Source organism: Leucoraja erinacea, chromosome 19 (assembly GCF_028641065.1).
Source record: "Leucoraja erinacea ecotype New England chromosome 19, Leri_hhj_1, whole genome shotgun sequence".
Lineage (NCBI taxonomy): Eukaryota > Metazoa > Chordata > Chondrichthyes > Rajiformes > Rajidae > Leucoraja > Leucoraja erinaceus.
In genome coordinates this window covers 20,231,247-20,258,819 of record NC_073395.1, presented here as the reverse complement: position 1 = coordinate 20,258,819, position 27,573 = coordinate 20,231,247, and the positions used below count along the sequence as shown (strand labels likewise).

The following is a 27,573-nucleotide window of genomic DNA, read 5'->3' as shown; positions in this document are numbered from 1 at the left end:
GGGGGAGAGTGGGATCAGTGCGGGATGGATAGATGGCGGGGTGGGGGGGGGGTGGTTTGAGAAGGCAATCTGTGCAGAATGGATGGATTGAGGCAGGGGAATTAGTGTGTGTTGGTTGGAGTAGGTAAACATGTGAGGGGAGAGCGCGGGAGATGTCAGTGGGGTTGAATAGGTGGATCAGTACGGGATGGACGGAGGGGGGGGGGATCTGTGCAGGATGGATGGGAGGATCAGTACAGGATGAATGGGGGTAGACAAAAATGCTGGAGAAACTCAGCGGGTGAGGCAGCATCTGTGGAGCGAAAAAAATAGGCAACGTTTCGGGTCGAGACCCTTCTTCAGACTGATCCCCCCATTCTTCTTGAATGGGGGGGATCAGTAAAGGATGGATAGGGGGATCGCTACAGGATGGATTGGGGGGGATCAGTGCAGGATGAATGGGTGGGTCTGCACAGGATGAATGAGGGGGTCAGTGCAGGATGAATGAGGGGATCAGTGCAGGATGAATGAGGGGATCAGTACAGGATGGATGGGAAGGTGGGTCAGTACAGGATGGATGGGGGGTTCAGTAAAAGATGAATGGGAAGACCACTACAGGATGGATGGAGAGATCACTACAGGATGGATGGGGCTCAGTACGGGATGAATGGGGGGCGCAGTATAGGATGAATGGAGGTAACAGTACAGGATGGACGGGAAGGGTGGTCAGTACAGGATGGACGGAGAGGGGGGTCTCAGTACAGGATGGACGGAAAGGGGGGTCAGTACAGGATGAATTGGGGGACCAGTGTAGGATGGATGGGGGTGGCAGGAGAATCAATGCGACGTAGATGGGGAGATCAGTGCTGGATGAATAGATGGGAGGAGGGGGTAGAGGGGGAGGGGAGCACAGGGGATGTCAGTGAGGACTGAATAGAGGCGGGAATGGGGATCAGTGCGGGATGGAGAGGAGGGGTCCCAGGATAAAGGTGGGGTAGAATGGGGCACGAGAGAGAGGGGGAGAGAGAGAGGGGGGGAGAGAGGGAGGGAGGGGGGGAGAGAGAGGAGGGGGGGAGAGAGAGAGAGAGAGAGAGAGAGAGAGAGAGAGAGAGAGAGAGAGAGGGAGGAGGTGGGGAGGAAGGAAGGTCAGTGCTCCTCAGACAACACCGGGATCATCGCCCTGCTGCCTTGGCCATCCCTGTCCACTGCCAAGTGCCGCTACCAAAGGGGGAGGCTGTTGGGATCTCCCTCGCCACCATTTCCTCTCGTTCGCCAGCTAACAGGAAGGTGTGGGGCCGAGCGGTGCAGGTGATATAAGATCTTTACTTCAGACGGCAGAAGGGGGCCTCCTTCCTCCCTCCCTCCCGGCCTCGGTGTGCGGGAGGGTTCGTTTTGAAAGCCTTTAACGCCGTTGGCGGAGTGGCACACAGCGGCCGCTATCAGGGCGGGCTGGGGAGGTGAAGCCGCTGCCGCTATGCGGGGCCCATTATTTGCCCCGACCCTCCGTCACCCCGCCCCGCGCCTAGTATCTTTGCCCCGCACTACAGTCGCCGCCGACACAGAACGTCACGTTCCTTTTCTCCAGAGATGCTGCATGACCCGCTGAGTTACACCAGTTTTTTGGATCTATCTTTGGTATAAACCAGTATCTGCAGTGCCAAGCCGGGCAAAATGGCTCGGCATTTAGGTTGCCCGGCGGCATTTTAGGTGGCCATTGGCACCCGGGCAACCGCTAATTTCGAGCCCTGCTCTATGACTATGACACTAGGATTCTATCACTATGAGTCTATGACACTATTACTCCATGACACTGGGACACCATGACTCTATGACAATAGGGTCCTGTGACTAAAGGCCCTGTCCCACTTTCCCGAGTTACTCACGAACTCTCCCGAGTTTTCCTCTTGATTCCAACTCGGGGAATGTTGGGGAATGTCGGTAGCGAGCTCATAGGAGGCCGTAGGGGTCCGTAGATGTTTCGTAGCGGCTCGTAATGCCAGCCGTAGGAACGCGGGGCATCGGGTAAGTCGGGATGTTTTTTCAACATGTTGAAAAATGTCCACGAGTTAAAAAAATAGCCCCGAGTACCTACGAATGGATATTACCATAATTCTCCGAGTTTGAATCAAGGGGAAACTCGGAAGAGTTCGTGAGTAACTCGGGAAAGTGGGGACAGGGCCTTAAGAAGCTATGACTCTAGGAGTCTGTGACCATGACACTATGCCACTATTACACTGTGACTCTTTGACTTCATGACACTGTGACTCTTTGATTCTACCTGCCATCTCTTCCATCTCCATTCTGTCAGTGTTGTTCTTGCTTCAGTCGGGAGGGGTTGGGGTTTCGCTGTGCCTCTGTTTTGTGGCTGAGAACATGTATTTGTTTGACTTGCAGTGAGTCCTACTGCAATATCCCAATTTCATCTGTCAGGTGCCAGCATGATGCGTTCAAACAGCATCCCCACGCAAGATTCCTCCTTCGACCTGTACGGAGATGGTCTGCTCTGCGGCAGTGCCATCTCACTGGAAGACCGGCCAAGGACAATGAGCAGATCGGGATCTCTCCGAGACAGCATGGAGGAAGGTCAGTGCAATCAAGTTTTTTCAAGATGGCTGCGCTGGCTTAACAGCTGCGGCCCACCTGCAGTCCGTCTGTTTTTTTTCTTTCGTTTTGTTCCTTGTCATGTTTTAGTTAATTTTGTTTTATTAAGTTGTGTATGTATGTGGGTGGGGTGGGGTGGGAGAAACATGCTTTGGCCTCTTCCTTCGGGGGATGCGACTTTTTCTTCGGTCGTATCCCCCGTCTCCGTCTGCGCCGAGGCCTAGTGGCGGAGCTGGCAGCAGCAGCGGCGGAGACTGGACTCGGCACTGAAGCTGTAGCGGCGGCAGCAGCAGCGGAGACCTGACTCGGCACCGAAGCTGTGGCGGCGGCGGCGGCAGCGGAGACCTGACTCGGCCTCTGAGCTGTGGCGAGGCAGCGACCACCCGCGGAGTTTGAACCGTCGCCTCGGCGCAGAGGGAGAACAAAGAGGGAAGAGCCAGAGACTTTAAGATTTTGCCTTCCACCACAGTGAGGAGGTGTTTGGTGAACTCACTGTGGTGGATGTTAAATTTGTGTTGATTGTGTGTTTTTGTCATTTTTTAAATTATATGTATGACTGCAGGGAAACAGAATTTCGTTCAGACCGAAAGGTCTGAATGACAATAAACGAATCTAATCTAATCTAATCTAATCCATTTCCCTGTCCGTGTGTCCCAGCAACGATGTTCATGTCATAGGAGCAGAATTAGGCCATTGAGCCCATCAAGTCTACTCCACCATGGCTCCAATCATGGCTAATCTCTCATTCCCTCTCAACCCCATTCTCCTGCCTTCTCCCCATAGCCATAATAATCAAACTCTGTCAATCTTTGCTTTAAAAATACCCAATGACTTGGCCTCCACTGCCATCCGTGGCAATGAATTCCACAGATTCACCACCCTCTGGCTAAAGAAATTCCACCTTCATAAGTTCATGTTCATAAGTTACAGGAGCAGAATTAAGTTATTTTGCCTATGTAGTCTACTCCGCCATTCAATCATGGCTCATCTATCTTTCCCTCTCAACTCCATTCTCCTGCCTTCTCCCCATAATCTTTGACACCCTTACTAATCAAGAATCGGTAACTCTGCCTTAAAAATACCGAATGACTTGGCCTCCACTACCATCTGTAGCAATGATTTCCACAGATTCACCATCCCCTGACTAAAGAAATTCCTCCTCATCTACTTTCCAAATGTATCTCCTTTATTTTGAGACTGTGCGCTCTGGTCCTAGACTCTCCTACTCGTGGAAATAGCTGCATGCAGGCAGAGGAGTTTAGTTTAACACGGCATCATGTTTGGCACGGACATTGTGGGCTGAATGGCCTGTTCCTGCTCCTGACTATGGTGCTGACTGCGGTATGTACTGCGTGTGGTATCTCTGGGTGCTCCAGATTCCTCCCACATTCTAAAGACATGCAAGTCTGTAGGTTAATTCGCTTCTGTAAATTGCAGTAAAGTGTAAAGTGTGTCAGATGCAAAACCGGGATAACATTGAACTGGTGTGAACGGGTGATAGATGGTCTGCGTGGGCTCGATGGGCTGAAGGGCCTGTTTCCAGGCAGTATCTCTGAACTAAGAAGAGGAGGGAGAAAACATAGGCAGGTAATAGGGTGAACACGGGCAAGGGGGACAGCTCGTGAAAGTGTGGCACATTTTATCAATATTCAGATTGAGAGGTTCTTAATTAGTATGAGTGTCAAAGGTTACGGGGAAAAGGCAGGAGAATGGGGTTGAGAGTGAAAAGTAGATCAGCCATGACTGGGCGGCATGGTGGTGCAGCAGTAGAGTTGCTGCGCCAGAGACCCAGGTTCGATCCTGACTACGGAACTTTCACTTTGTCCCCATGGGTTTTCCCCGGGTGCTCCACTTTTATCCCACACTCCAAAGACATACAGGTTTGCAGGTTAATTGGCTTTGGTAAAAAATATTCAATTATCCCCAGTGTGTAAGATCGTGCTCGTGTACGGGAATCGATGGTTGACACGGACTCGATGGGCTGAAGGGCCTGCTCCCACGCTATATCACAAAACTGAACTAAAGACTGAATGGCAGAGTAGGCTCAAATGGCTTAAATCTGCTCCTATGACTTTGAACATAAAATCCCTCCAGTCCCTATATATCCATGTATCTATCTAAAAGTCCACATGCTTCTCCAAATGATAGACACATGGACTTGAGACCTTGGATGGACCATGATCTTACTGAATGGGAGAGCAGCTTAGAAGGGCCGAGTGGCTGGCTCCTATTGCTGCTCCTTAGTGCCAAAGGCCATAGTGCCTGATCATCTCCTGCAATGATGTATCGTGGGTTTGTAACTCTACACTCAGTGGCTTCTCTCTTTTGATTTCCAGTTCACGGATCCTCCCTCTCACTGGTTTCAAGCACATCATCTCTTTACTCCACGGCAAGTATCATCGCCAATGATCAATGTCATGGGCTTTAACCGATTATCAATTGTTAATGATAGAATATTAATCATCAGGGTCTTGTCAATGCCGATGTCAATTATCAGTTATCAATGTCCTGGGCCCAGACCATGAAAGCCCACTGTGAGACTGTGCACCCACTGAGAGGAATTATTGGATAACTAATGGACAGAATTCACTGCTCTATCTTCCACCACCCTGAAATCTACAATAACCATGGACTTGAGGACTAGATATGGTGACCAGTGTCCATCAGCACATCTACAGCAGACCAGCAGAGTGGTTTCCTCTTTCCCTCCCTTTCCTAGCTTTCTCCTTCACTCTCTCCTCTCCTTTTCCCACTCACTATCTATTTCTTTCCCCTCTCCCTTTTTCTTTCACTCTTCCCATCTCATGTTTTCTTTGTCCCATTCCCTTCCTCTCTCTCTTTTTCCTCCATTTTCTCTCTTTCCTCCACCCGCTCTCTCTCTCTCTCTCTCTCTCTCTCTCTCTCCCCCCATTCTTTCTCTCCCCCCCCCCCCCCCCAATTCTCTCTTTCTCTTTCCCTCCCCATCTTCTCTCTCTAACCCCATTCTGTCTCTCTTTCCCTCACCATTTTCTTTCTATTTTTGTATTCACTCTCTCACAATCTCTCCCTAGTTTCTTCTCTCTCTCCCCCCCAACCCCCTTCCCCTCCCTTTTATTGGAGAATTATTAATCGTGCCAAGGAACCAATTCTGATTTATTGGTGGTGGGGAAAGAGACTGGCGTGCCTGATTCCGTGCTGCCGTCTTCAGTGATGACAGCCCAGGCTGCTCCAGGATGTCTACGTTTCCATGGTTACACTCAGTGAGATCCTGGCAGTGGGATTGCAAGTCCTATTGGCATCGTGGGGGGCTTGTAGTAGATCAGGGACACAAGCCAAGCTTGTCTAAGCCTGGTGCCAAGTGTTGGCAACTGGGGCACTGAGGGAACAAAGGCTGAGGCCGTGCATCTGAAAGGAGGCTATCTGGATAAGCACCATCATACTCCATCGCCACAGCAACAGGGGCCAGCAAGCATTCTAGTTTCACGCAGGTTTGATAACTCAGGTGCGCACAGACTCGCAACTCTCACAGAGAGAACAATCAGGTGACTTTTCTTTCATAGTGTAGGAAGGAACTGCAGATGCTGGTTTACACAATGGACAGACACAAAGTGTTTGAGTAACTCAGCAGGTCGGGCAGCATCTCTGGAGTAAAGGAATGGGATTGGAACCCTTCTTCAGACAGAAAATAGAGGTGGGGGGAGGAACTGGATGTAGCAAAAGGACCATAAAGTGCTGGAGTAATTCAGTGGATCTGGCAGCGTCTTTGATCTTTGGAGATAAGGGTACCTCCAGGTCCCCCCCCCCCCCCCCCCCCCCCCAGTCGCCCCCCCCCCTTCTACTTTCAGTCTGAAAATGGGTTTAGATCCGAAACGTCACCTATTCCTTTTCTCCAGAGATGCTGCCTGACCCCGCTGAGTTACTCCAGCTTTTTGTGTCTATCTTTCCCATAAGGGTTGAGACTGGAAAATAAATGCAACGGTACACAAAGTCTGAGATGAGGGGAAGAAAAAGATTTCTGTGTATGTGCATTTCTACAAGCCTCTCAACATCAAATGCCTTCACTCAGTGGATTTTTAAGAAATGTATATACATTTGATGTAGCACAGCAGCACAGCTGGTAGAGCCATTGCCTCATAGCACAAGAGACCAGGGTTCGATCCTGAACCTTAGGTGCTGCCTGTGTGGAGTATGCACGTTCTCCCTGCGACCAAGTGGGTATCCACTGGGTCTGCTCCAATTAACCTACAAACCCGCACGGTTTTGGAACGTGGGAGGAAACCGGAGTGGCTGGAGGAAACCCTGCGGTCACTAGGAGAAGGCGTGAACTATACAGAAACAACACCTGTGGTTAGGATCAAACCCAGGTCTCTGGCGCCATTCAGCAGCAATTCTACCGTTGTGCCACTGTCCGCTGTTTCTGCTTTAAGTCATGGTTTTCTTTTTCTTTTTTCTTTCAGGCTGAAGAGAAAGCACATTCAGAGGTAAGGGGTGTCGTGGTTAAGTATTGGATAGAGAGCATTTCCGAACCTAAAAGCTACCCGTTCCACCTCAGACCCACTCATTCTGCATGTTTTCATTGGACAATTGGGCAATATTGCCAAAATCGGTATTCCTGTCCCAACCCTAAATTCCCCAGAAAGAAAAGGTAGGCCAGGGTTATTTGACCAGTGCTTCAGATTCCATCACAGTTGGGTTTTAGTCAAGGCTCGAGTGTTTAAGTTTACTTTAGTTTATTTTGGTTTGGTTTAGTTGAGTTGAGTTTATTCTCATGTGTACAGAGATACAGTGAAAAGCTTTTGATGCGTGCTAACCAGTCAGTGGTATGACAATATAGGATTACAATCGTACAGTGTACAGATACATAATAAATGGAATAACATGAATAACGTATAGTGCAAGATAAAGCCTGTATAGACCAATCAAAGGTAGTCCAGGGATCTCCAATGAGACAGTTAGTAGTTCAGGACTGTTCTCTAGATGTTGGTAGGATGGTTCAGTTGTTCAGAAACTGTCCCTGAATCTGGAGGTGTGCATTTTCACATTTCTACACCTTTTGACTGATGAGAGATCGGAGAAGAGGGAGTGGCCAGGGTGCACCTCGTCCTTGATTACGTTGGTGGCCTTGCCAAGGCAGCGTGAGGTATAAATGTAGTCAATGGAAGGTAGGTAGGCTTCTGTTATGGTCCGGGCTGCGTCCACAATTCTCTGCAATTTCTTGCGGTCTTGGATGGAGCTGTTCCCAAACCACAGGCTGATGTATCCCAATAAAATGCTTTCTACAGCGCATCAGTAGAAGTTGGTGAGAGTTGTTGGGGACATGCCAAACTTCCTAAGCCTTCTAAGGAAGTAGATGTTTAATTGTCATAAGTCCCTAAACGGAACAATGAAATTGTTACTTGCAACAGATATGTAAACATAGCACTCTGTAAACACTATAATAAACCACAAAAAATTGTTCAGGAAATTAAAAAAAACAGACAAATAAACAAATAATTATAGTGCAAAGTAAAACATAATGCCTCCAAGTCTATATAGTTTGGAGCCTATTTGAGGTTGTTGTGTTAATAACTTGATGGTTGTTGGGAAGAAGCTGTTCCTGAACCTGGACGTTACAGTTTTCAGGCTCCTAGATCTTCTTCCTGATGACAGAGCGTGGCCAGGCCCAGATCTCTGATGATGCTGGCTGCCTTCTTGAGGCAGCGACTCTTGTCGATCCCTTCGATGGTGGGGGGGGGGGGGGGGGGGGGTCAGAGCCCATGATGGACTGGGCAGTGGGTTACACAGAAAAGCTGGAGAAACTCAGCGGGTGCAGCAGCATCTATGGAGCGAAGGAAATAGGCAACGTTTCGGGCCGAAACCCTTCTTCAGACTGATCAGGGGTGGGGGTGGGTGGGGACAAGAAAGGGAAAAGGAGGAGTAGCCGGAAGGCTGGAGGGTGGGAGGAGACAGCAGGGGAGCTGAGGAAGGGGAGGAGACAGCAAGGACTAACAGAATTGGGAGAAGTCGATGTTCATGCCCCCGGGGTGCAGACTCCCCAAACGGAATATGAGGTGCTGTTCCTCCAATTTCCGGTGCTGCTCGCTGTGGCCATGGAGGAGACCCAGGACAGAGAGGTCGGAGGCGGAGTGGGAGGGGGAGTTGAAGTGCTGAGCCACCGGGAGGTCAGCTTGGTTATTGCGGACCGAGCGGAGGTATTCGGCGAAACGATCGCCCAACCTCCGCTTGGTCTCACCGATATAGATCTGCTGACATCTAGAGCAGCGGACGCAATAGATGAGGTTGGAAGAGATGCAGGTAAACCTCTGTCGCACCTGGAACGATTGCTTGGGTCCTTGAACGGAGTCAAGGGGGGAGGTAAAGGGACAAGTGTTGCATCTCTTGCGGTTGCAAGGGAAAGTGCCCGGGGAGGGGGTGGACCGAGAGGGAAGGGAAGAATTGACAAGAGAGTTATGGAGGGAGCGGTCTTTGCGGAAGGCAGATATGGGGGGAGATGGGAAGATGTGGCGAGTAGTGGGGTCACGTTGGAGGTGGCGAAACTGACGGAGGATTATTTTTTGTATGTGACGGCTGGTGGGGTGAAAGGTGAGGACTAGGGGGACTCGGCCCTTGTTGCGAGTGCGGGGATGGGGAGAGAGAGCAGTGTTGCGGGGTATGGAAGAGACCCTGGTGCGAGCCTCATTTATGGTGGAGGAGGGGAACCCCCGTTCCCTGAATAGTGAGGGACATTTCAGATGTCCTGGTGTGGAACGCCTCATCCGTGGAGCAGATGCGGCGTAGACGGAGGAATTGGGAGTAGGGGATGGAGTCCTTACAGGAAGCAGGGTGGGAAGAAGTGTAGTCCAGATAGCCATGGGAGTCAGTGGGTTTATAGTGTATGTCGGTTAGAAGTCTATCACCTGCAATGGAGATAGTGAGGTCAAGGAATGGTAGGGCAGTGTTCACCATTTTTTGTAATCTTCGTCGTTCCTGGGCATTCGAGTTGCCGAACCAGGCCATGATGCAACCAGTCAATATACTCTCCACTGTACACCTGTACAGAAGTTCAAGAGAGTATTTGTTAACATACCAAATCTCCACAATCCTCTAATTGATAATTGGCATGTCCCTGCTCCAATTCCCGATTATTTCCTGAACTGAGTTTAAATTCCCCACCTGCTGTGGTGGGAATTGAACTCTTGTTATCTAGATTGTTGGCTAAGCAAAGTTCCCACAATGCTCCCCAGGTTCTTCCTTCCCCTCCTCCTCCCCATGTATTCCACAGAAGGGATGTCCCTCTGACCGATTCAAACACAAAGGGCTGGAGGAGCTGGCAGCTGGGTCAGGCAGCATCTGTGGAGGGAATGGACAGGTGACATTCTGGGTCAGAACCCTTCTTCAGACCGAGGAAGTATCTGAAGAAGGGTGTAGGAAGGAACTGCAGATGTGGGTATATGTTGAAGATAGACACAAAGTGCTAGAGTCACTCATCAGCACAGGCAACACCTCTGGTGAAAAGGAATGGGTGACGTTTCAGGTCGGAACCCTTCTTTTGTCAGGGGTTAGGGGGAGATGGCAGGAGAATGGGGTTGAGAGGGAAATATAGATCAGCCATGATTGAATGGCAGAGTAGACTCGTTGGGCCGAATCGCCTAATTCTGCTCCTATAACTTATGAACTTATGAGCTGCTTGTAGACTCTTGCTTTAGTTGAGTTGATATGGGATGAGATTGGTGATTGAAATCCATAGGACCTTTCCGCAACACTGTCTTAAGTTCAAATATTTCCCCCCTAAAACAGCAAATTCGGAAGCTACGAAGGGAACTGGATACCTCCCAGGAGAAGGTTGCCACTCTCACCTCCCAACTCTCCGCCAATGTAAGTCTACTGTTCGATCCTGACTTTGGGTGCTGTCTGTACGGAGTTTATACGTTCTCCCTGTGACTTCTCGTGGGTTTTCGCCGAGTGCTCCGGTTTCCTCTCGTGCACCAAATTGGCTTCGGTAAAATTGTAAATTGACCCCAGTGTGTAGGATGGAGCTAGTGTAGGGGGTGATCGCTGATTGGCGCGGACTCGGTGGACGAAGGGTGTTCATGCTGTACCTCTAAACTAAAACAAAATTACAATCAAGCTAAACTTAACTACTAAAGATAGAACGAAGGGAAAGATACTGAATGCAGAATATAGTTCTCAACATTTTGTAGCATAACAGTTCCTGAGACAACGTTCAATGTTGATTGGCCAGTACTCTAGATTATGGAAGGACCGTTCACGAGCCTGAACAACAGAGAGGAACAAGCTGTTCCTGAGTCTGGCGGTGCGTGCTGTCTAGATTCCGCACCTTCTTCTGGACGGGAGTGTGGAGTTGAGGGAATGACGGGGGAGGGGCAGGTTGTTGATCGTGTTGGCAGGGTGTTGATGCTGTGCTGTGTTTGCAGGCACATCTCGTGGCAGCCTTTGAGCAGAGTTTGAGTAACATGACGTCAAGGCTGCAGAATCTCACCATGACGGCCGAACAAAAGGTGAGTCTGACCGATGTTCATATCCACTGATCAGGAGAATTCAGGGAGGCGCGGTGGTGCAGCGGAAGAATTGCTACCTTACAGCGCAAGAGACCCGGGTTCCATCCTGGCCTCGGGTGCTGTCTGTACAGAGTTTGTACATTCTCCCTGTGACTGCGTGGGTTTCCTTCGGGTGCTCCGGTTTCCTCCCACATCCCAAAGATGTGCAGGTTTGCAGATTAATTGGCTTGTGTAAATTGTTCCTAGAGTGTAGGAGAAGACTAGTATATGAGGTGATTGTTGGTCGGCGTGGACTCGGTGGGCCAAGGGCCCTGTTTCTAAGCTGTATCTCTTTTGTTGCTTTTTAGTTGCATTCTACTCGGTCAATGAAAAGACTGTACACGTTTACAATGAAGCTGCCACCAGTGTACAGATACAGGATAAAGTGAATAATGCTAATAGTGCAAGATAAAGTCCAGTAACGTCCGACTAAAGATAGTCTGATGGTTCCCAATGAGGTAGATGGAAGGTCAGGACTGCTCCTTAGTTGGTGAAAGGATGGTTCAGTTGCCTGATAACAACTGGGAAGAAACTGTCCCTGAATCTGGAGGTGTGCATTTTCACACTTCTGTACCACTTGCGTGATCGGAGAGGGGAGAAGAGTGAGTGACCGGGGTGAGACTAGTCCACTGTGGTTTTCTTTTCTATGTCTTGTACAAGTTAAGGCGTGTGTGCCTGTGATGCTGCTACATGCAAGATCCTGCCTTGAAATAAGAATCCAACTTCTCATTGTCCTTCTTGCAGGAGTCGGAACTAACTGAACTGAGAGAGACGATTGACTCGCTGAAGACACAAAACACAGCAGCACAAGAAGCCATCCAGGGAGCGCTCAATGGCCCTGAACACAGCAGCAGAGGTACGGACGGACCAGTGTAGCTGGACATCTGCACGTCCTTGATCTTGCGCTGCCATTTATCAGTCTGCTCCTCAGGTCCAACATCCCCTATAATCAATGGCAGAAAGTTTAGCTTAGTGTTACAAAGTGGAAGCAGGCCCTTCAGCCCATCGAGTCCATGCCGACCAGCAATCTCCATACACTAGCAGGATCCTACACACTAGGGCCAACTTCCACCTTTTTTCTACCAAAGCCAATTAACCTGCAAACCTGTGCGTCTTTGGTATGTGGGAGGAACGCAGAGCACCCAGTGAAAACAAAGGCGGTCACAGGAAGAACGTGCGAACTTCGTAGAGACAGCAGCCATAGTCAGGATCGAACCTGGGTTTCTATAGCTGTAAGGCAGCAACTCTATCGCTGTGCCTCCCCCCTCTTTTGTTTTGAACAATAAACTTTATTCACAATAATAAAAAAAATAAAAATAAGAACAGTGCAAAAACTCTATCGCCATTCTCGCCGTTTATACATTCATTATTCGTAATTAGGGCAGCACATTGACACAGCGGCAGAGTTGCTGCCTTACAGTGCCAGCGACCTGGGTTTGATCCTGACTACAGGTGCTGTCTGTACAGACAATGTACATTCTCCCTGTGACTGAGTTAGTTTTCACCGGTTTGCTCCAGTTTCCTCCTACACACCATAGGGGTTCGTAGGTTAATTGGCTTCTGTAAATTGTAGGATAGTGCGAGTGTACGGGGTGATCGCTGGTCGGCGTGGACTCGGTGGGCCGAGGGCCTGTTTCCATGCTGTATCTCTAAATTAGATTAGTGGTATATTCGGTAGTGTTCACAAACTATACTTATACCAGGCACCCTTACCACTCAACGGGTGCAGCAGCACCTATGGAGCGAAGGAAAAAGGCAACGTTTCGGCCCGAAACGTTGCCTTTTTCCTTCGCTCCATAGATGCTGCTGCACCCGCTGAGTTTCTCCAGCTTTTTTGTGTACTTTCGATTTTCCAGCATCTGCAGTTCCTTCTTAAACCCTTACCACTCATGTGGCCCCCTGGGGTGATATCCATTCCCTTGTTTGAGGGGCGTCTCCACCAGACTCTGCCCCCTCAATGTCTAGCAGCAGAAAGACCCTGGACTGTGATCCTCCCCCACAGAGCCATGGCGTTGGCTGCACCAGGTTTCAGTGCGTCACTCAGCACGTACTCCTGCAGTCTGGAGCGGGCCAGTCGCCAACATTCCCAGATGGACGTCTCTCTCTGGCAGACAGGCAGCATTTCATGTCGGCACCATACTTCAGACTGATCCCAACCTGAAACGTCTTCTGTCCATTTCCCTCCACAGATGCTGCCTGAGCCGCTTAGTTCCTCCAGCACTTTGTGGTTTGACTAAGATTCCATCACTTGCAGTGTTTCGTGTCTCTTTAGACTTTACCTCAGAGATACAGCGCTGAAACAGGCACTTCGACCCACCGAGTCCCCGCCAACCAGCGATCATCCCATACACTAGCACTATCCTACACACTAGGGACAATATACAACTTTTACCAAAGCCAATTAACTTACAAACCTTTAAGTCTTTGGAGTGTGGAAGGAAATCGGAGCACCTGGAGAAAGCCCACATGGTCACAGGGAGAATGTACAAACTCCATACAGATATCATCAGAGGTCAGGATTGAGGCCTGGTCTCTGGTACTGTAAGGCAGCAACTCTACCACTCTGCCACCGTGCCACCCTATTATACGTGCTCCATAATACATCCGATATTGTGCATTAAACTTTGCCCTCGGCCTGTGAAGAAAGGGAACCGGCAAGATATTTTACGGTGACAACATTTTATTTCCTTGTCAGACGTGCGGATCAGAAGACAACATTCGTCAGACAGCGTTTCGAGCATTAACAGTGCGACCAGCCACTCGAGTGTTGGGAATGCGAATGACATAGAGTTGAAGAAAAAGAAGAAGAAACAAAGTTGGGTAAGTTTAATTAGTTAGAGTTATAGAGAGTCATAGAGTCATGCAGCATGGAAACAGGCCCATTGGACCAACATGCCCATGCCCATGCCCCATCTACACTAGGCCCACCTTCCCGCGTTTGGCCCATATCTCTCTAAACCTGTCCTATCCATGTACCTGTCTAATTGTTTCTTAAATGTTGCAAAAGTACCTGCTTCAACCTCCTCCGGCAGAACGTTCCAAACACCCATCACCCTTTGTATAAAAAACGTTACCTTTCAGGTTCCTATTATAATCTTTCTCCCCGCCACCTTAAACCTACGTCCTCTGTTTCTTGATTCCCCTACTCTGGACAAGAGACTCTGTACGTCTACCCGATCTATTCCTCTCATGATTTTGTACAGCTCTATAAGATCACCCTTCATCTTCCTGCGCTCCAAGGAATAGTGTCCCAGCCTGCTCAACCTCCCCGTATAGCTCAGGCCCTCGGGTCCTGGCAACATGCTCGTAAATCTTCTCTGCACCCTTTCCAGCTTGACAACATCTTTCCTATAATATAGTGCTGGGTTTGAAATGATCTAACGGGGAGGAACAAAGGAGAACTGGGAAAATATGTGAGGGGGGAAAGCTTGAAGGGGAAAGAGCTGCCTCGATTGCATATGTGCCTGTGAATTGTCCCCTGGTCTTCTATGGACTGGCCTGACCTGCGGCACACATTGCCCACCTTAACCAAGGAAGTCTTTCAGCTTGGCTTTTTCCCTTTGCAGCTCAGGAGTTCGTTCAAGCAAGCTTTTGGTAAAAAGAAGTCTTCAAAGCCTAATCTCTCCCACTTAGACATCGAAGAACTCCCTGACCCTTCCCCATCGTCATCGCCTCAATCACAGCAAGGATTGACGGAGGCCGCAGGCATGAAACCCTCGCACTCCACATCTGCGTAAGAAGAAAACATTTTGCACTGCTTCATCGACGCTAAAGATATCCTGATACCAGTGGACTCTTGGAGGGAGGGAGAGGAGGGGTGGGGGCATAGGGAGAGGGTTTAAAAATCAGGACGCTTTGTTACAACTGTGCAAGGTGCTGCAGAGGCCACACTTGGAGTAACGAGCCCAGCTTTTAGAGAGTCTCAAACCAGAGACCATAGCCACAGAATAAAAGGATGGACCTTTAGAAAGGAGATGAGGAGGAATTTCTTTCGCCAAAGGTTGGTGAATCTGTGGAATTCATTGCCACCCACGGCTGTAGAGGCCAAGTCAAAGGATATTTTTAAGGTGGAGATTGATAGGTTATTGATTGGAGATCCGGGTTCGATCCTGACCACGGGTACTGTCTGTATGGAATTTGTACGTTTTCCCTGTGATTGCGTGGGTTTTTGCTGGGATCTCTGGTTGCCTCCCACACTCCAAAGACGTTCAGGATTGTAGGTTAATTGACTTGATATAATTGTAAATTGTCCCCATGTGTGTGTAGATAGCGTCAGTGTTTGGGGATCGCAGGTCGGTGCGGAGGGCCAAAGGGCCTGTTTCTCGAAACTAAACCGAGCCAAATTAAACTACATTTTGTTAGATATCATCTTTTGACAATCTGCTTTGTTAGTTTAATCAAGCTATTGTCTGTGTTCTTTCCCCCCTCGTTTGTCTATCTGTGCAGAGGATATCAGTGTAGCAACTGTGTGGGTGAATCAGCCTCTGCCTGGGTGACAAAGAAGCGTCTAAATGGCCCCGTGGTCTATCAGCACCGGTCCCGGTAACCTGCAGTGTGGTGCATGTGTGGGAGAGACTGGGGAGGGAGGGGGGTGTCATGGATTATGTTACCCAACTAGGTCATAGTCTCAAGCCAACTTCCACTGCCCAACCTCATGGTGAATTAAAATCAAATCCTGCAGATGCCGCAAAGTAAGCATGCAAGTACAGCAGGCAGTGAAGAAAGCGAATGGCATGTTGGCCTTTATAACAAGAGGAGTCGAGTATAGAAGCAAAGAGGTCCTTCTGCAGTTGTATAGGGCCCTAGTGAGACCACACCTGGAGTATTGTGTGCAGTTTTGGTCCCATAATTTGAGGAAGGACATTCTTGCTATTGAGGGAGTGCAGCGTAGGTTTACAAGTTTAATTCCCGGGATGGCGGGACTGTCATATGCTGAGAGAATGGAGCAGCTGGGCTTGTATACTCTGGTGTTTAGAAGGATGATCTTATTGAAACATATAAGATTTTTAAGGGTTTCGACATGCTAGAGGCAGGAAATATATTCCCGATGTTGGGGGAGTCCAGAACCAGGGGTAAGAATAAGGGGTAAGCCATTTAGAACAGACACGAGAAACACTTTTTCCCACAGAGAGTTGTGAGTCTGTGGAATTCCCTGCCTCAGAAGGCGGTGGAGGCCGGTTCTCTGGATACTTTCAAGAGAGAGCTATATAGAGTTCTTAAAGATAGATGATGAGAAACCTTGGGTGGGATATTTGCTGTAATGACAGCCATGCAGCAGGCCCTTCGGCCCAACTTGCCGACACTGGCCAACATGTCCCAACTTCACTAGAGGTTGGACAAACTTGAATTTTTCTCTCTGGAGCAGTGGAGGTTGAGGGTAGATCTGATCGAAGTATTTATTGCCATAGAGGGAGTGCAGAGACGGTCACCAGACTGATTCCTGGGATGTCAGGACTGTCTTATGAAGAAAGACTGGATAGACTTGGGCTAGAATTTAGGAGATTGAGAGGGGATCTTATAGAAACTTACAAAAAATTCTTAAGGGGTGGACAGGCTAGATGCAGGAAGATTGTTCCCGATGTTAGGGAAGTCCAGGACAAGGGGTCACAGCTTAAGCAGGCCCTTTAAAACCGAGATGAGAAGAACTTTTTTCACACAGAGAGTGGTGAATCTCTGGACACTCTCTGCCACAGAGGGTAGTTGAGGCCAGTTCATTGGCTATATTTAAGAGGGAGTTAGATGTGGCCCTTGTGGCTAAGGGGATCAGGGGGGTATGGAGAGAAGGCAGGTATGGGATACTGACTTGGATGATCAGCCATGATCATATTGAATGGCGGTGGAGGCTCGAAGGGCCGAATGGCCTACTCCTGCTCCTAATTTCTATGTTTCTATATAAAACTATGAGAGGCATAAATAGGGGAGGCAGCCAGAACCTATTTTTCCCAGGGTGGCAATGTCAAAGACTAGAGCGGACATAGTTTTAAGATGAGAGGGGCAACATTTAAGGGAGGTGTACAGGGCAGGTTTTTTTTACACAGAGGGTGCTGGGTGCCTGGACCACGCTGCCTGTGGTGGTGGTGGAGGCGGTTACCATAGTGGCATTTAAGAGGTTTTTGGATAGGCACATGGATATGGAGGGAATGGATGGATGTGGACCACCTGCAGGCAGAGGAGATTAGTGTAAGTTGGCATCATGTTCAGTACAGACATTGTGGGCTGAAGGGCCTGTTCCTGTGCTGTACTGTTCTATGTTCTAAATTAGGTTGGGTAGCATCTGTTGAGAGAGAAACAGTGGGCAAAAATATAAAGTAGGGTAATGGGCAGACTGATTGAGGGTGATGGTCTCATATCACACCAAACCTTTCCTATGCACGTACCTGTCCAAATGTCCTTTAAATGTCCATGTACATGACTCAACTAATTCCTCCGGCAGCTTGTTCCATACACCCACCACCCTTTGTGTGAAAAAGTTGAAGCAGGAACTTAGTTTATTGTCACGTGTACCGAGGTACAGTGAAAAGCTTTTGTTGCGGGCTAACCAGTCAGCAGAAAGACAAAACGTGATTACAATTGAGCCATCCACAGTGTAGAAATACATGATAAAGGGAATAACATGAGCAACCTTTTGTGCAAGATAAAGTCCGGTAAAGTGTAAAGTACTGCTCCCTAGTTGGTGATAGGATGGTTCAGTTGCCTGAAAACAGCTGGGAAGAAACTGTCCCTGAATCTGGGCGCGGGCATTTTCACATTTCTACGTTGCCCCTCAGGTTCCTATTAAATCTTTCCCCCCCGCACCTTAAATCTATGTCCTCTGGTTCATGATTCCCCTCCTCTGGGCAAGAGACTCTGTGCGTTTACCCAGCTGAGTAACGGCAATGCATCTTGTCGATTTGTGCTGAGCGTGTATTGGGTGTTGGAGGAACAGATTGTTGAGGGCAGTCGATGACGGTTGCTTCATCCCCAATGGTGTGGAGTGTTGTTGGGCTAAGTCTGTGTTGGAAAAATGGGAATGTTTTATATCTAACTGCACCTGGCTTGCTTTACGATCCGTGAGTTTCCAAACTAAACTAATTGTGCTGGTTAACACGTTAACTTGCTGGACCGCCCATGCTAACAGCTCCTTGCGTTGGTCTCGTTGAGGGTTTGTGTGTGTATTCCACAAATGGCTGTCCCTCCACACCCGTGCTTACATTCACATTGCACTCGAGAGCATTTACACCCACATTTAGCCTCACATCTGCATGGGTGATCGATGGCCAGCATGGACTCGATGGGCCGAAGGGCCTGTTACTGTTCTGTATCTTTCAATCAATTCAACCTGCAAGGGACAGATTGATTGAAAGGTACAGCATGGAAACAGGCCCTTCGGATTACTGAATCCATGCCAACCATCAATCATCCGTTCATTCGAGTTCTATGATATCTCAGTTTCTGGTCCACTCCCTACACACTAGGGGCAATTTACAAGGGGCCTGACTGTTCCTCCAACAAACCCACGTGTCTTTGGATTGTCAGCGCAAACTCCACACAGACAGCACCGCAGGCCAGGATCAAACCAGGGTCTCAGGAGCTGTGATCTGACCGTCCCTCTATTAGTTGAAGAAATCTTCTTTCTTCACTCATCTCTTGCCTGCAAGATCTTACATTGACTGTGGCAACGGTTGGGCTACACCACTCAACATAGAAAGTTAATGAGCTACTTCTTCCTGGAGCGGCTGGGAATCTCAACCCCAGAGGGGCAGCCCGTGAGGATTCAAGACCATGCTTGAAGGGCAGTTAGAGTCTTGAGGAGAAACATTGTAAACAGTTTAAAACTAGTAGAACCCTGGTTTGGCCAAGGATGGAGAGTTGTGTGCAGTGATAGACACAAAGTGCTGTAGTAACTCAGCGGGCCAGGCATCTGCAACATCTCTGGACCAAAATGGATGGGGAAGTCTCGGTTCAGGAACCTTCATCAGAATGCGATGCTGCCTGACCTGCTGAGTTACTCCAGCATTTTGTGTCTATCTTTGGTATAAACCAGCATCTGCTGTGTTGGCCACAGGGATATACGAAAGATATGAAGGCATTGTAGAGGGTGTGGAGGAGATTCACCGCAAAAGTGCCCGTGATGGAGTGTTTCAGTTCTGAAGAGAAATCGGAGCAGCTGGTTTTGTTTCCCTTGGAAGTTGAAGGAGAGACACGAGAAACAGCAGATGCTGGAATCTTGTGCAAAACTCAGTGCTGGAGGAACACAGTGGGTCAGGCAGCATCTGTGGAGGGAATGGACAGGCAATATAGAACTGGTATGAACGGATGATCGATGGTCGGTGTGGACTCTGTGAGCTTCCCTGCTGTATCTTTCAATCAATCAATCCCCTGCTGATTGAATTGATTGAAAGATACAGCATGGACACAGGCCCTCTGGCACTTTGCTTCAGACTGCTGGCAGCCACTGTGTGTGGAAAGAGAAAGAAATGTAACAGTTCAGAGTGATGATCCTTCCATCATGATCAGGTAGTGTAGATTCACCAGCAACGACTTGGGAATGAGAGTGAACTGGTGGTGTAAATCCTCTCTAGATGCAGTCTCTCATTGACCTGCATTCCTTATCTATTTGCCCGGAAGATGGGCTGCTCTGGACACCTCGGCACTTGTCCCCCTCTGGTGCGGGTTGGAATACTTTGGGTGTGGGGAGGGGAGGTTGGCGGTGCTGTGGGTGGTAGTGCCGTGCGCCCGGACATTGCCCGCTGTGCCTCCGCCGCCACCAGGCTGACCGATGCCTTTTGCCTCCCCGCGGCAGCCTCTGCGAGTGCACGGAGTCGGAGGCCGATGCCATCGTTCACCTCAAGGGCGAGCTGCGGGAGAAGGAGCTGAAGCTGACTGACATCCGGCTGGAAGCCCTGAGCTCAGCTCATCATCTTGACCAGATCAGAGAGGCGATGAACAGGATGCAGGTAATAGAACATAGCACATGGAACATAGCACATGGACATAGCACATGGAACATAGCACATGGAACATAGCACATGGAACATAGCACATGGGACATGGAACATAGCACATGGAACATAGCACATGGAACATAGCGCATGGGACATAGAACATGGAACATAGCACATGGAACATAGCACATGGAACATAGAACATGGAACATAGCACATGGAACATAACACATGGAACATAGCACATGGAACATAGCACATGGGACATAGAACATGGAACATAGCACATGGAACATGGAACATAGCACATGGAACATAGCACATGGAACATAGCGCATGGGACATAGAACATAGCACATGGAACATAGCACATGGGACATGGAACATAGCACATGGAACATAGCACATGGGACATGGAACATAGCACATGGAACATAACACATGGAACATAACACATGGAACATAGCGCATGGAACATAGCACATGGAACATAGCACATGGAACATAGCACTTGGAACATAGAACTTAGATCATAGAATGTAGAACATAGAACACAGAACACCAAACGTAGAACATAGAACAGTACAGTACAAGAACAGGCCCTTCGGCCCATGTTGTCTATGCTGAACATCATGCCATCTATTATATACCATATTATAATCCATATCCCTCCGTCACCTGCATATCCTTGTGCCTATCCAAAAGCCTCTTAAACGGCACTATCATATCTTCATTCCTCCACAGGCATCACAGGCTCCCACCATCATTTGTGAAATAAAAAGTAACCCACACATCTCCTTTAAACTTTGCCCCATCTCATCAAGCGGTGGAGATTGTGCAAGCTCCACACACACAAGGTCAGGATCGAACCCGGGTCTCTGGTGCTGTGAGGCAGCAGCTCCACCGCTGCGCCGCTCTGTCACCCCCATTGTGTTATTTAGTTTAGCTTAGTTTGTTGTCACGTGCACCGAGGTACAGTGAAAAGCATTTTTGCTGCTTGCTCTAAAGTCAGCGGAAACACCATGTTTGCTTACAATGAAGTCATCCATAGTATATAGAGACAGGCCAGGGGCTCAGTGGTGTTGAGGCTGGGTCTGGTTGTTGTTCCACTCTCACGACTGGTCTTGTTGCAGAATGAGATCGAGCAGCTTAAAGCGGAGAATGATCGTCTAAAATCGGAAACGGGCAGCAGTGGCACAGCCCGCACACATTCCCAGTCTTCCAACTCATCCTCCACCTCGTCTTCACGACAATCACTGGGGCTTTCCCTGCAAAACCTCAACGTCACCGACACCATGACGTCAGGTAAGGTCAGACTAGAATGTGTCCAGTCACAGTCAGTGCCACACGGCATGGAAACAGGCCCTTCGACCCACCTGGTCCGTGGTGACCCAGTGACATTCTGGCCAAGTCCCATTTGCCTGCATTTGGCCCCGTGTTGGACTCAGGTTCTTAGTTTAACTCAACGTAATTTACTTTAGTTTTGTTTATTATTGTCATGTCATGTGTACAGTGGTGGAGTGAAAAGCTTTTTGTTACATGTTATCTAGTCAGCGGAAAGGCTATACATGATTACAATCAAGCCGTCCACAGTGTACAGATACAAGATAAATGGTATCATGTTTAATGCAAGATAAAGTCCAGTTAAGTCTGCTTAAAGATAGTCGGAATGTCTCCAATGAGGCAGATGTTCGCTCAGGACCGCTCTCTAGTTGGTGATGGGAAGGTTCAGTTGCCTGATAACTGCTAGGAAGAAACTGTCCCTGAATCTGGAGGTGTGCGTTTTCACATTTCTGTACCTGTTGCCTGATGGGAGAGGGGGGAAGAGGGAGTGAGACTGGTCCGTGATTTTGCTGGTGGCCTTGCCGAGGCAGCGTGAAGTGCGGATGGAGTCAATTGGAAGGGATGTTGGTTTGCGTGAGGGTCTGGGCTACATCCACAACTCGGTGCAATTTCTTGCGGTCTTCGATTGGGCTGGTCCCGAACCATGCTGTGATGCATCCGATAAAATACATTCTCCGGCGCATCTGTAAAGGTTGGTGATGGTTGTTGGGATGTGCTGAACCTCCTGAGCCTTAGCCATTGCTTCGATGCGACTTGTCCAGGCCAAATTGCTGATGATATTTATTCCTGTGAACTTGAAGCCATCAACCATCTCTGCTTTGGTGCCATCAATGTGTAGCGGGGCGAGTGTGCAATCACAATCTCCTTTGTCTTGCTGATATTGAGGGAGAGATTGTTGGCTTGGCACCAGGTTATGAGGTTCTCAATCTCCTTCCAGTACTACATCTCGTCAGTATATGATATCCAGCCCACTACCGTGGTGTCGTCTGTGAATCCATAAATGGTCTTGGATTGGTATTGGTATTGGTATTGGAGTCTGTACAGTCACGAGTGTATTAAGATTATGGGAGGGGTCTGAGGGCACATCCAGTGTTTATGGTAGAGGAAGATTTGTCACCTGTTCTTACTGACTGGGGTTTATGGATCATTTGCAGAGGGGAGTGCTGACTCCAAGTTCCATGAGTTTGGAGATGAGCTTCTGATCTCAGTGCCAACTGAGTGATATTTGGTTCCAAATGCTATGGTTCGGAGAAACACCAACTATATCACTGTCTTGTCCAATGCAGCAAGAATTCTGATCAGAGCCTCTCTCATTCTTCTTCACTCCATTTGCTCGAATGTTCTAGAGTCAAGAAGAATGAGAGAGATCTCTTCTTAATGCACCATGTGCCCACTAATGTTGGGGGGACCTCATTGAAAGTTACCAAAGAGTGAAAGACCTGGATAGAGTGGATGTGGAGAGGGTGTTTCCACTAGTGGGAGAGTCTAGGACCAGAGGCCATAGCCTCAGAATAAAAGGACGTACCTGTAGAAAGGAGTTGAGGCGGAATTTCTTGAACCAAAGGGTGGTGAATCTGTGGAATTCATTGCCACAGACGGCTGTGAAGGCCAAGTCAGTGGATATCTTTTAGGCGGAGGTTGATAGATTCTTGATTAGTAAGGGTGTCAGAGGAGAATGGGGTTGAGAGATAGATCAGTCGTGATTGAATGGCGGAGTACACTTGATGGGCCAAATGGCCTAATTCTGCTTCTATAGCTGAAGAACATGTTGCTGCAAGATTTAAACAACACTGAAGAGGGCCTCACCCCATATGTTCTTCTTACTTTTACAGACATCCTACTTGACGATGGAACTGAGGGATCATTTCGGAAGGAGGGCTGTAGCGTCAGAATTATGATCTGCTTGAACAAACAGCTCAAGCGAACCAAGGTGACGAGAGGCGATGGCTTCAGGGGGCGGGTGGGAGGAGAGGGAGCAAGAGAGAGCACTGGTACATTTCGCTGAGTTAAGGGCGGCACAGTGGTGCTGCTTCACAGACTCGCGTTTGATCCTGATTACGGGTGCTGTCTGTACTGAGTTTATACGTTCTCCCTGTGACCGCGTGGGTTTTCTCCGGGAGCTCCGGTTTCTTCCCACATTCCAAAGACGTACGGACGTAAGATAATTGGCTTATGTAAATGCTCCACGAGTGTAGGATATGGGGTGTTATGGGTGCATGGGGTGATCATTGGCCAGCCTGGACTTGGTGGGCCGAAGGGCCTGTTTCCACACTATCTCTAAACTAAACTAAACTACCTATGACTCACATGATTCTGTGGTATATTTTAAATCATCACTAACTTCAAAGGTTTCAGTTATATTTGTCCAGCAATAATTCTAATAATGGTTAAATCAAAAACATAAAATATACTGGGAATGTCTGAATGATGAAGAAATCCAACTCTTCCCAGTCCTGGAATGTGGTCATGTATAGTATTTGGAGTGTGGGAGGAAAACATGATTGGAATCATGTACTGTAGTCTTCCCACTGACTGGATAGCACGCAACAAAGCTTTTCACTGTACCTCGGTACACGTGACAATACTAAACTAAACGAAACTAAACTAAACTAAACTAAACCAAACCAAACCTTGCCACAGCAGCCAATGATTACAACATCTGACTGTTACACTTTCAGGATGAAAAGACTCCCCGGTACCTGATCGGGTCTATAGGAGTGAGCGGAAAGACAAAGTGGGATGTCCTGGATAGTGTAATCCGTCGATTATTTAAGGTACGTGTCTGGGTTGAAGCCAAAGTTCGCTTCATGGATTCATTTGCAAGGTTGGCGTTTACATACTTGTCTTGCTTGGTCTTCCAAGGGACAGTTAAGGCCCTGTCCAACTTTCACGACCTAATTCACGACCTCTGCCGAGTTTGCCCTTGACTCATACTCGCAGCATGGTCGTCACTTGGTCGTAGGAGGTCGTAGGTAGGTCGTAGCAGGCCATGTTGCTAGTTGTAGGTACTCGTGGCATCAAGTAGGTCGGAGCATTTTTTCTAGCATGATGAAAAATGTCCATGAGTAAAAAAGGTTGTGAATTAGGTCGTGAAAGTGGGACAGGCTCTTTCGGTGTCAAGTCTAGAAGTTGGATATGTAGGAAGGAACTGCATGTGCTAGTTTAGACCGAAGATAGACACAAAGTGCTGGAGCAACTCAGCAGGTCAGTCAGCATCTCTGGAGAAAAGGAACAGGTGACTGGGTGGGGGGAGGGGAGGGTTGCGGAAAACTGGAGGTAAGGAAAACCCTGAACGAATGATAAGGAGTGGAGCCCATAATGTACCAATGTTGACTGGGGAAGAGGTGATAACAAAGAGGTACAGGGATGCAAACAGAAGTCGAGATGTTATGATACAGTTGTGAATGAAGACGTTGGCGAGGCCATATTTGGAATACTGTGTTCAGTTTTGGTCATCCTTCTATAGGAAGGGCATCATTCAGCCAGAAAGAGTGTAGAGATTTACGAGGATGTTGCCAGGACCCGAGGACCTGACACTATAGAGAGAGGTTGGACAGGGTAGGACCTTATTCCTTGGAGAAAATGGGGCTGAGGGGTGATATTACAGAGGTATATAAAATCACAAGGGGAATTGATAGGGTGAATGCACAGTCTTTTATCCAGAGTAGGGGAACCAAAACCAAAGGACATAGGTTTAAGGTGAGAGGGGCAGGATTTAACAGGAAACCAAGGGGCAATCTTTTCACACAGAGGGTGGTTGGCATAAGGAACAAGCTGCCAGAGGAAGTAGTTGAAGCAGGTGCAGTAACAGCATTTAAAAGCGATTTGTTCAGGTACATGGATAGGAAAGGGTTGGAAGGACAGACTTCTTCCACCAGTTTTCTTCACCAGTTTCTGAAATAAATGTGCCATTAAATCTGCAAACTTTACATTCCTGTTTGGAATTCAGGAGTATATATTCCGCCTGGAACCATCCTCCAGCCTTGGACTGTCCAGTGACAGCATTGTCAGCTACAGTATCGGTGATGTTATAAGATCTTACAACATGGAGTTACCCGAACTCTTGCCCTGTGGGTACCTGGTTGGAGAAAACAACGTCATCACAGTGAATCTTAAAGGTAATGGACACTTTGAGAAGGCGTATGGTATACAGTGTACATGTTTGCATATATCTTTGCATTAAATGTTGTACACTGTATCCTTTACCTGTGCAATGTGGACTTGGTTCCAATTATGTATAGTGTTTTCTTTGACTGGATAGCACGCGACAAAAAGCTTCTCACTGCACCTCAGTACACGTGACAATAATAAACTAAACACAATGCTTGCTTTCCTTGGTTGGGGCATTGAGTATAAGGGTCACAAAGTCATGATGCAGCTCCATAAGTGTTTGATTAGGTCGCATTTGGCATGAAGTTGGCATTTGGCATAAATTTGGCGTGCACTTCTGGTCACCCCATTACAGCAAGGATGTGGAGGCTTTAGAGAAGGTGCTGAGCAGGTTTACCAGAACACTGCCTGGATTTATGTAACTACAGGGTGAAGATGGCCAAACTTGGATTGTTTTCTCTGGAACGCCAGCGGTTGATGGGAGACCTAATGGAAGTAAATAAAATTATGAGAGGCATAGATTGGGTAGACAGTACAAATCTTTTTTCTCAGGATAGAAAAATCAAAGACTAGAGGGCATAACTTTAAGATGAGAGGCGCAAAGTCTAAACTTTGGGGCAAGTTTGGGTGCCTGGAACATGTTGCCGATAGTGGAGGCAGTTATGATAGTGGCGTTTAGATAGGCACGGGGATATACAGGGAATGGAGGGATATAGATCATGCACAGGCAGAGGAGATTGGTTTATCTTGGCATTACGTTCAGCACAGACATTGCCACACTGTCTATGTTCTGTCTTCTGTTTTCTTTCTCTTGAGGGGCCAGATGGTTTTGTTCATGGTACTTCACTTCCTTAAACCACACCTCTCACATATTGAGTAGTGGAGTATAGATGTTTTGACTTTAGACTTTAGAGATACAGTACGGAAACAGGCCCTTCGGCCCACAGAGTCGGCACTGACCAGCGATCACCCCATGCACCAGCACTATTCTACACACTAGGGACAAGTTGCAATTTTACCAAAGCCAATCAACCTACAAACCTGTCGGCCTTTGGAGTGTGGGAGGAAATTGGAGCACCCGGTGAAAACCCACGTGGTCACATAGAGAACATCCAAACTCGTGCAGCTATGAACAGCAAACGTAGTCAGGTTCGAACCCGGATCTCTTGCTCTGTAGGGCAGCAACTCTACCGCTGTGCCACTATCCCATCTAAGAATGAAGCTTTGCCCTGGAGTTTTGGAAAGTCTTTTACCTGCTGAGGTTAAGAGAATTTCAAATCCTTCCGCCAGTGAAAATGTATGCTGGGTCATCCAATGACAAGGTGTTGGGTAGAGGTCGGAAACAATCTAATTGAAAGATTGTCATAGAGTGATACAACGTGGAAACAGGCCCATCGGCCCAACTTCCCACACCGGCCAACATGTCCCCTCTACACTAGTCCCACCTGCCAGCATTTGGCCCATATCCCTCTAAACCTGTCGTTGCCATGTACCTGTCGGAATGTTTCTTAAACGTTGCAAAAGTCCCTGCCCCAACTACCTCCTCCTACAGCTCGTTCCATACACCCTCTACCCTTTGTGTGAAAATGTTATGCCTCAGGTTCTTATAAAATCTTTACCCACCCTCCCTCACCTTAAACCTATGTCCTATGATTCTCGACTGGGCACGAGACTCTGTGCGTTTACCCAATCTATTCCTCTCATGATTTTGTACATCGCTATAAGATAACCCCTCATCCTCCTGCACTCCAGGGAATAGAGTCCCAGCCTACTCAACCTCTCACTGTAGCTCAGGCCCTCGCGTTGTGGCAACATCCACGTACATCTTGTCTGCACTCCTTCCAGCTTGACAACAAAGGGCACAATGGCCTCAACCTTTATATCAGTTCCATAACATAATACACCAGTGAAGTAGATGAAGGATTCCCATGCATTATAGACTGTGAGGTGTGCACACATTAGTAATGGAGGAAATGAGGCACTCAGATTGTGTGCTGCTATTTCTCCCAATTCATTCAGGATAGGCGGCAATCTGTTTAGATTGGAAGTCAAGTGTTGACCGTTTAAGGGCTTCAAAGGTTACGGGGAGAAGGCAGGAG

At 48.2% G+C, this 27,573-nt stretch overlaps 1 protein-coding gene across 3 annotated transcripts in view; it reads left to right on the top strand.

Annotated features, from left to right (window-relative positions):
- The window catches only part of nav3 (neuron navigator 3), a 208,635-nt gene that overhangs the window by 168,374 nt on the left and 12,688 nt on the right, over window positions 1–27,573 (top strand). For 2 of the 3 annotated variants that reach the window (XM_055650560.1, XM_055650562.1), the window contains 13 exons: window positions 2,374–2,562; window positions 4,917–4,969; window positions 7,017–7,040; window positions 10,336–10,413; window positions 10,974–11,057; window positions 11,841–11,952; window positions 13,792–13,916; window positions 14,663–14,829; window positions 19,879–20,032; window positions 21,154–21,325; window positions 23,197–23,294; window positions 24,043–24,138; window positions 25,314–25,482. In XM_055650560.1, coding sequence (XP_055506535.1) covers window positions 2,374–2,562; window positions 4,917–4,969; window positions 7,017–7,040; window positions 10,336–10,413; window positions 10,974–11,057; window positions 11,841–11,952; window positions 13,792–13,916; window positions 14,663–14,829; window positions 19,879–20,032; window positions 21,154–21,325; window positions 23,197–23,294; window positions 24,043–24,138; window positions 25,314–25,482 — 1,521 coding nt within the window. The remainder of the gene's footprint in view (window positions 1–2,373; window positions 2,563–4,916; window positions 4,970–7,016; window positions 7,041–10,335; window positions 10,414–10,973; window positions 11,058–11,840; window positions 11,953–13,791; window positions 13,917–14,662; window positions 14,830–19,878; window positions 20,033–21,153; window positions 21,326–23,196; window positions 23,295–24,042; window positions 24,139–25,313; window positions 25,483–27,573) is intronic. The other variant, XM_055650561.1, reaches the window with a different exon arrangement.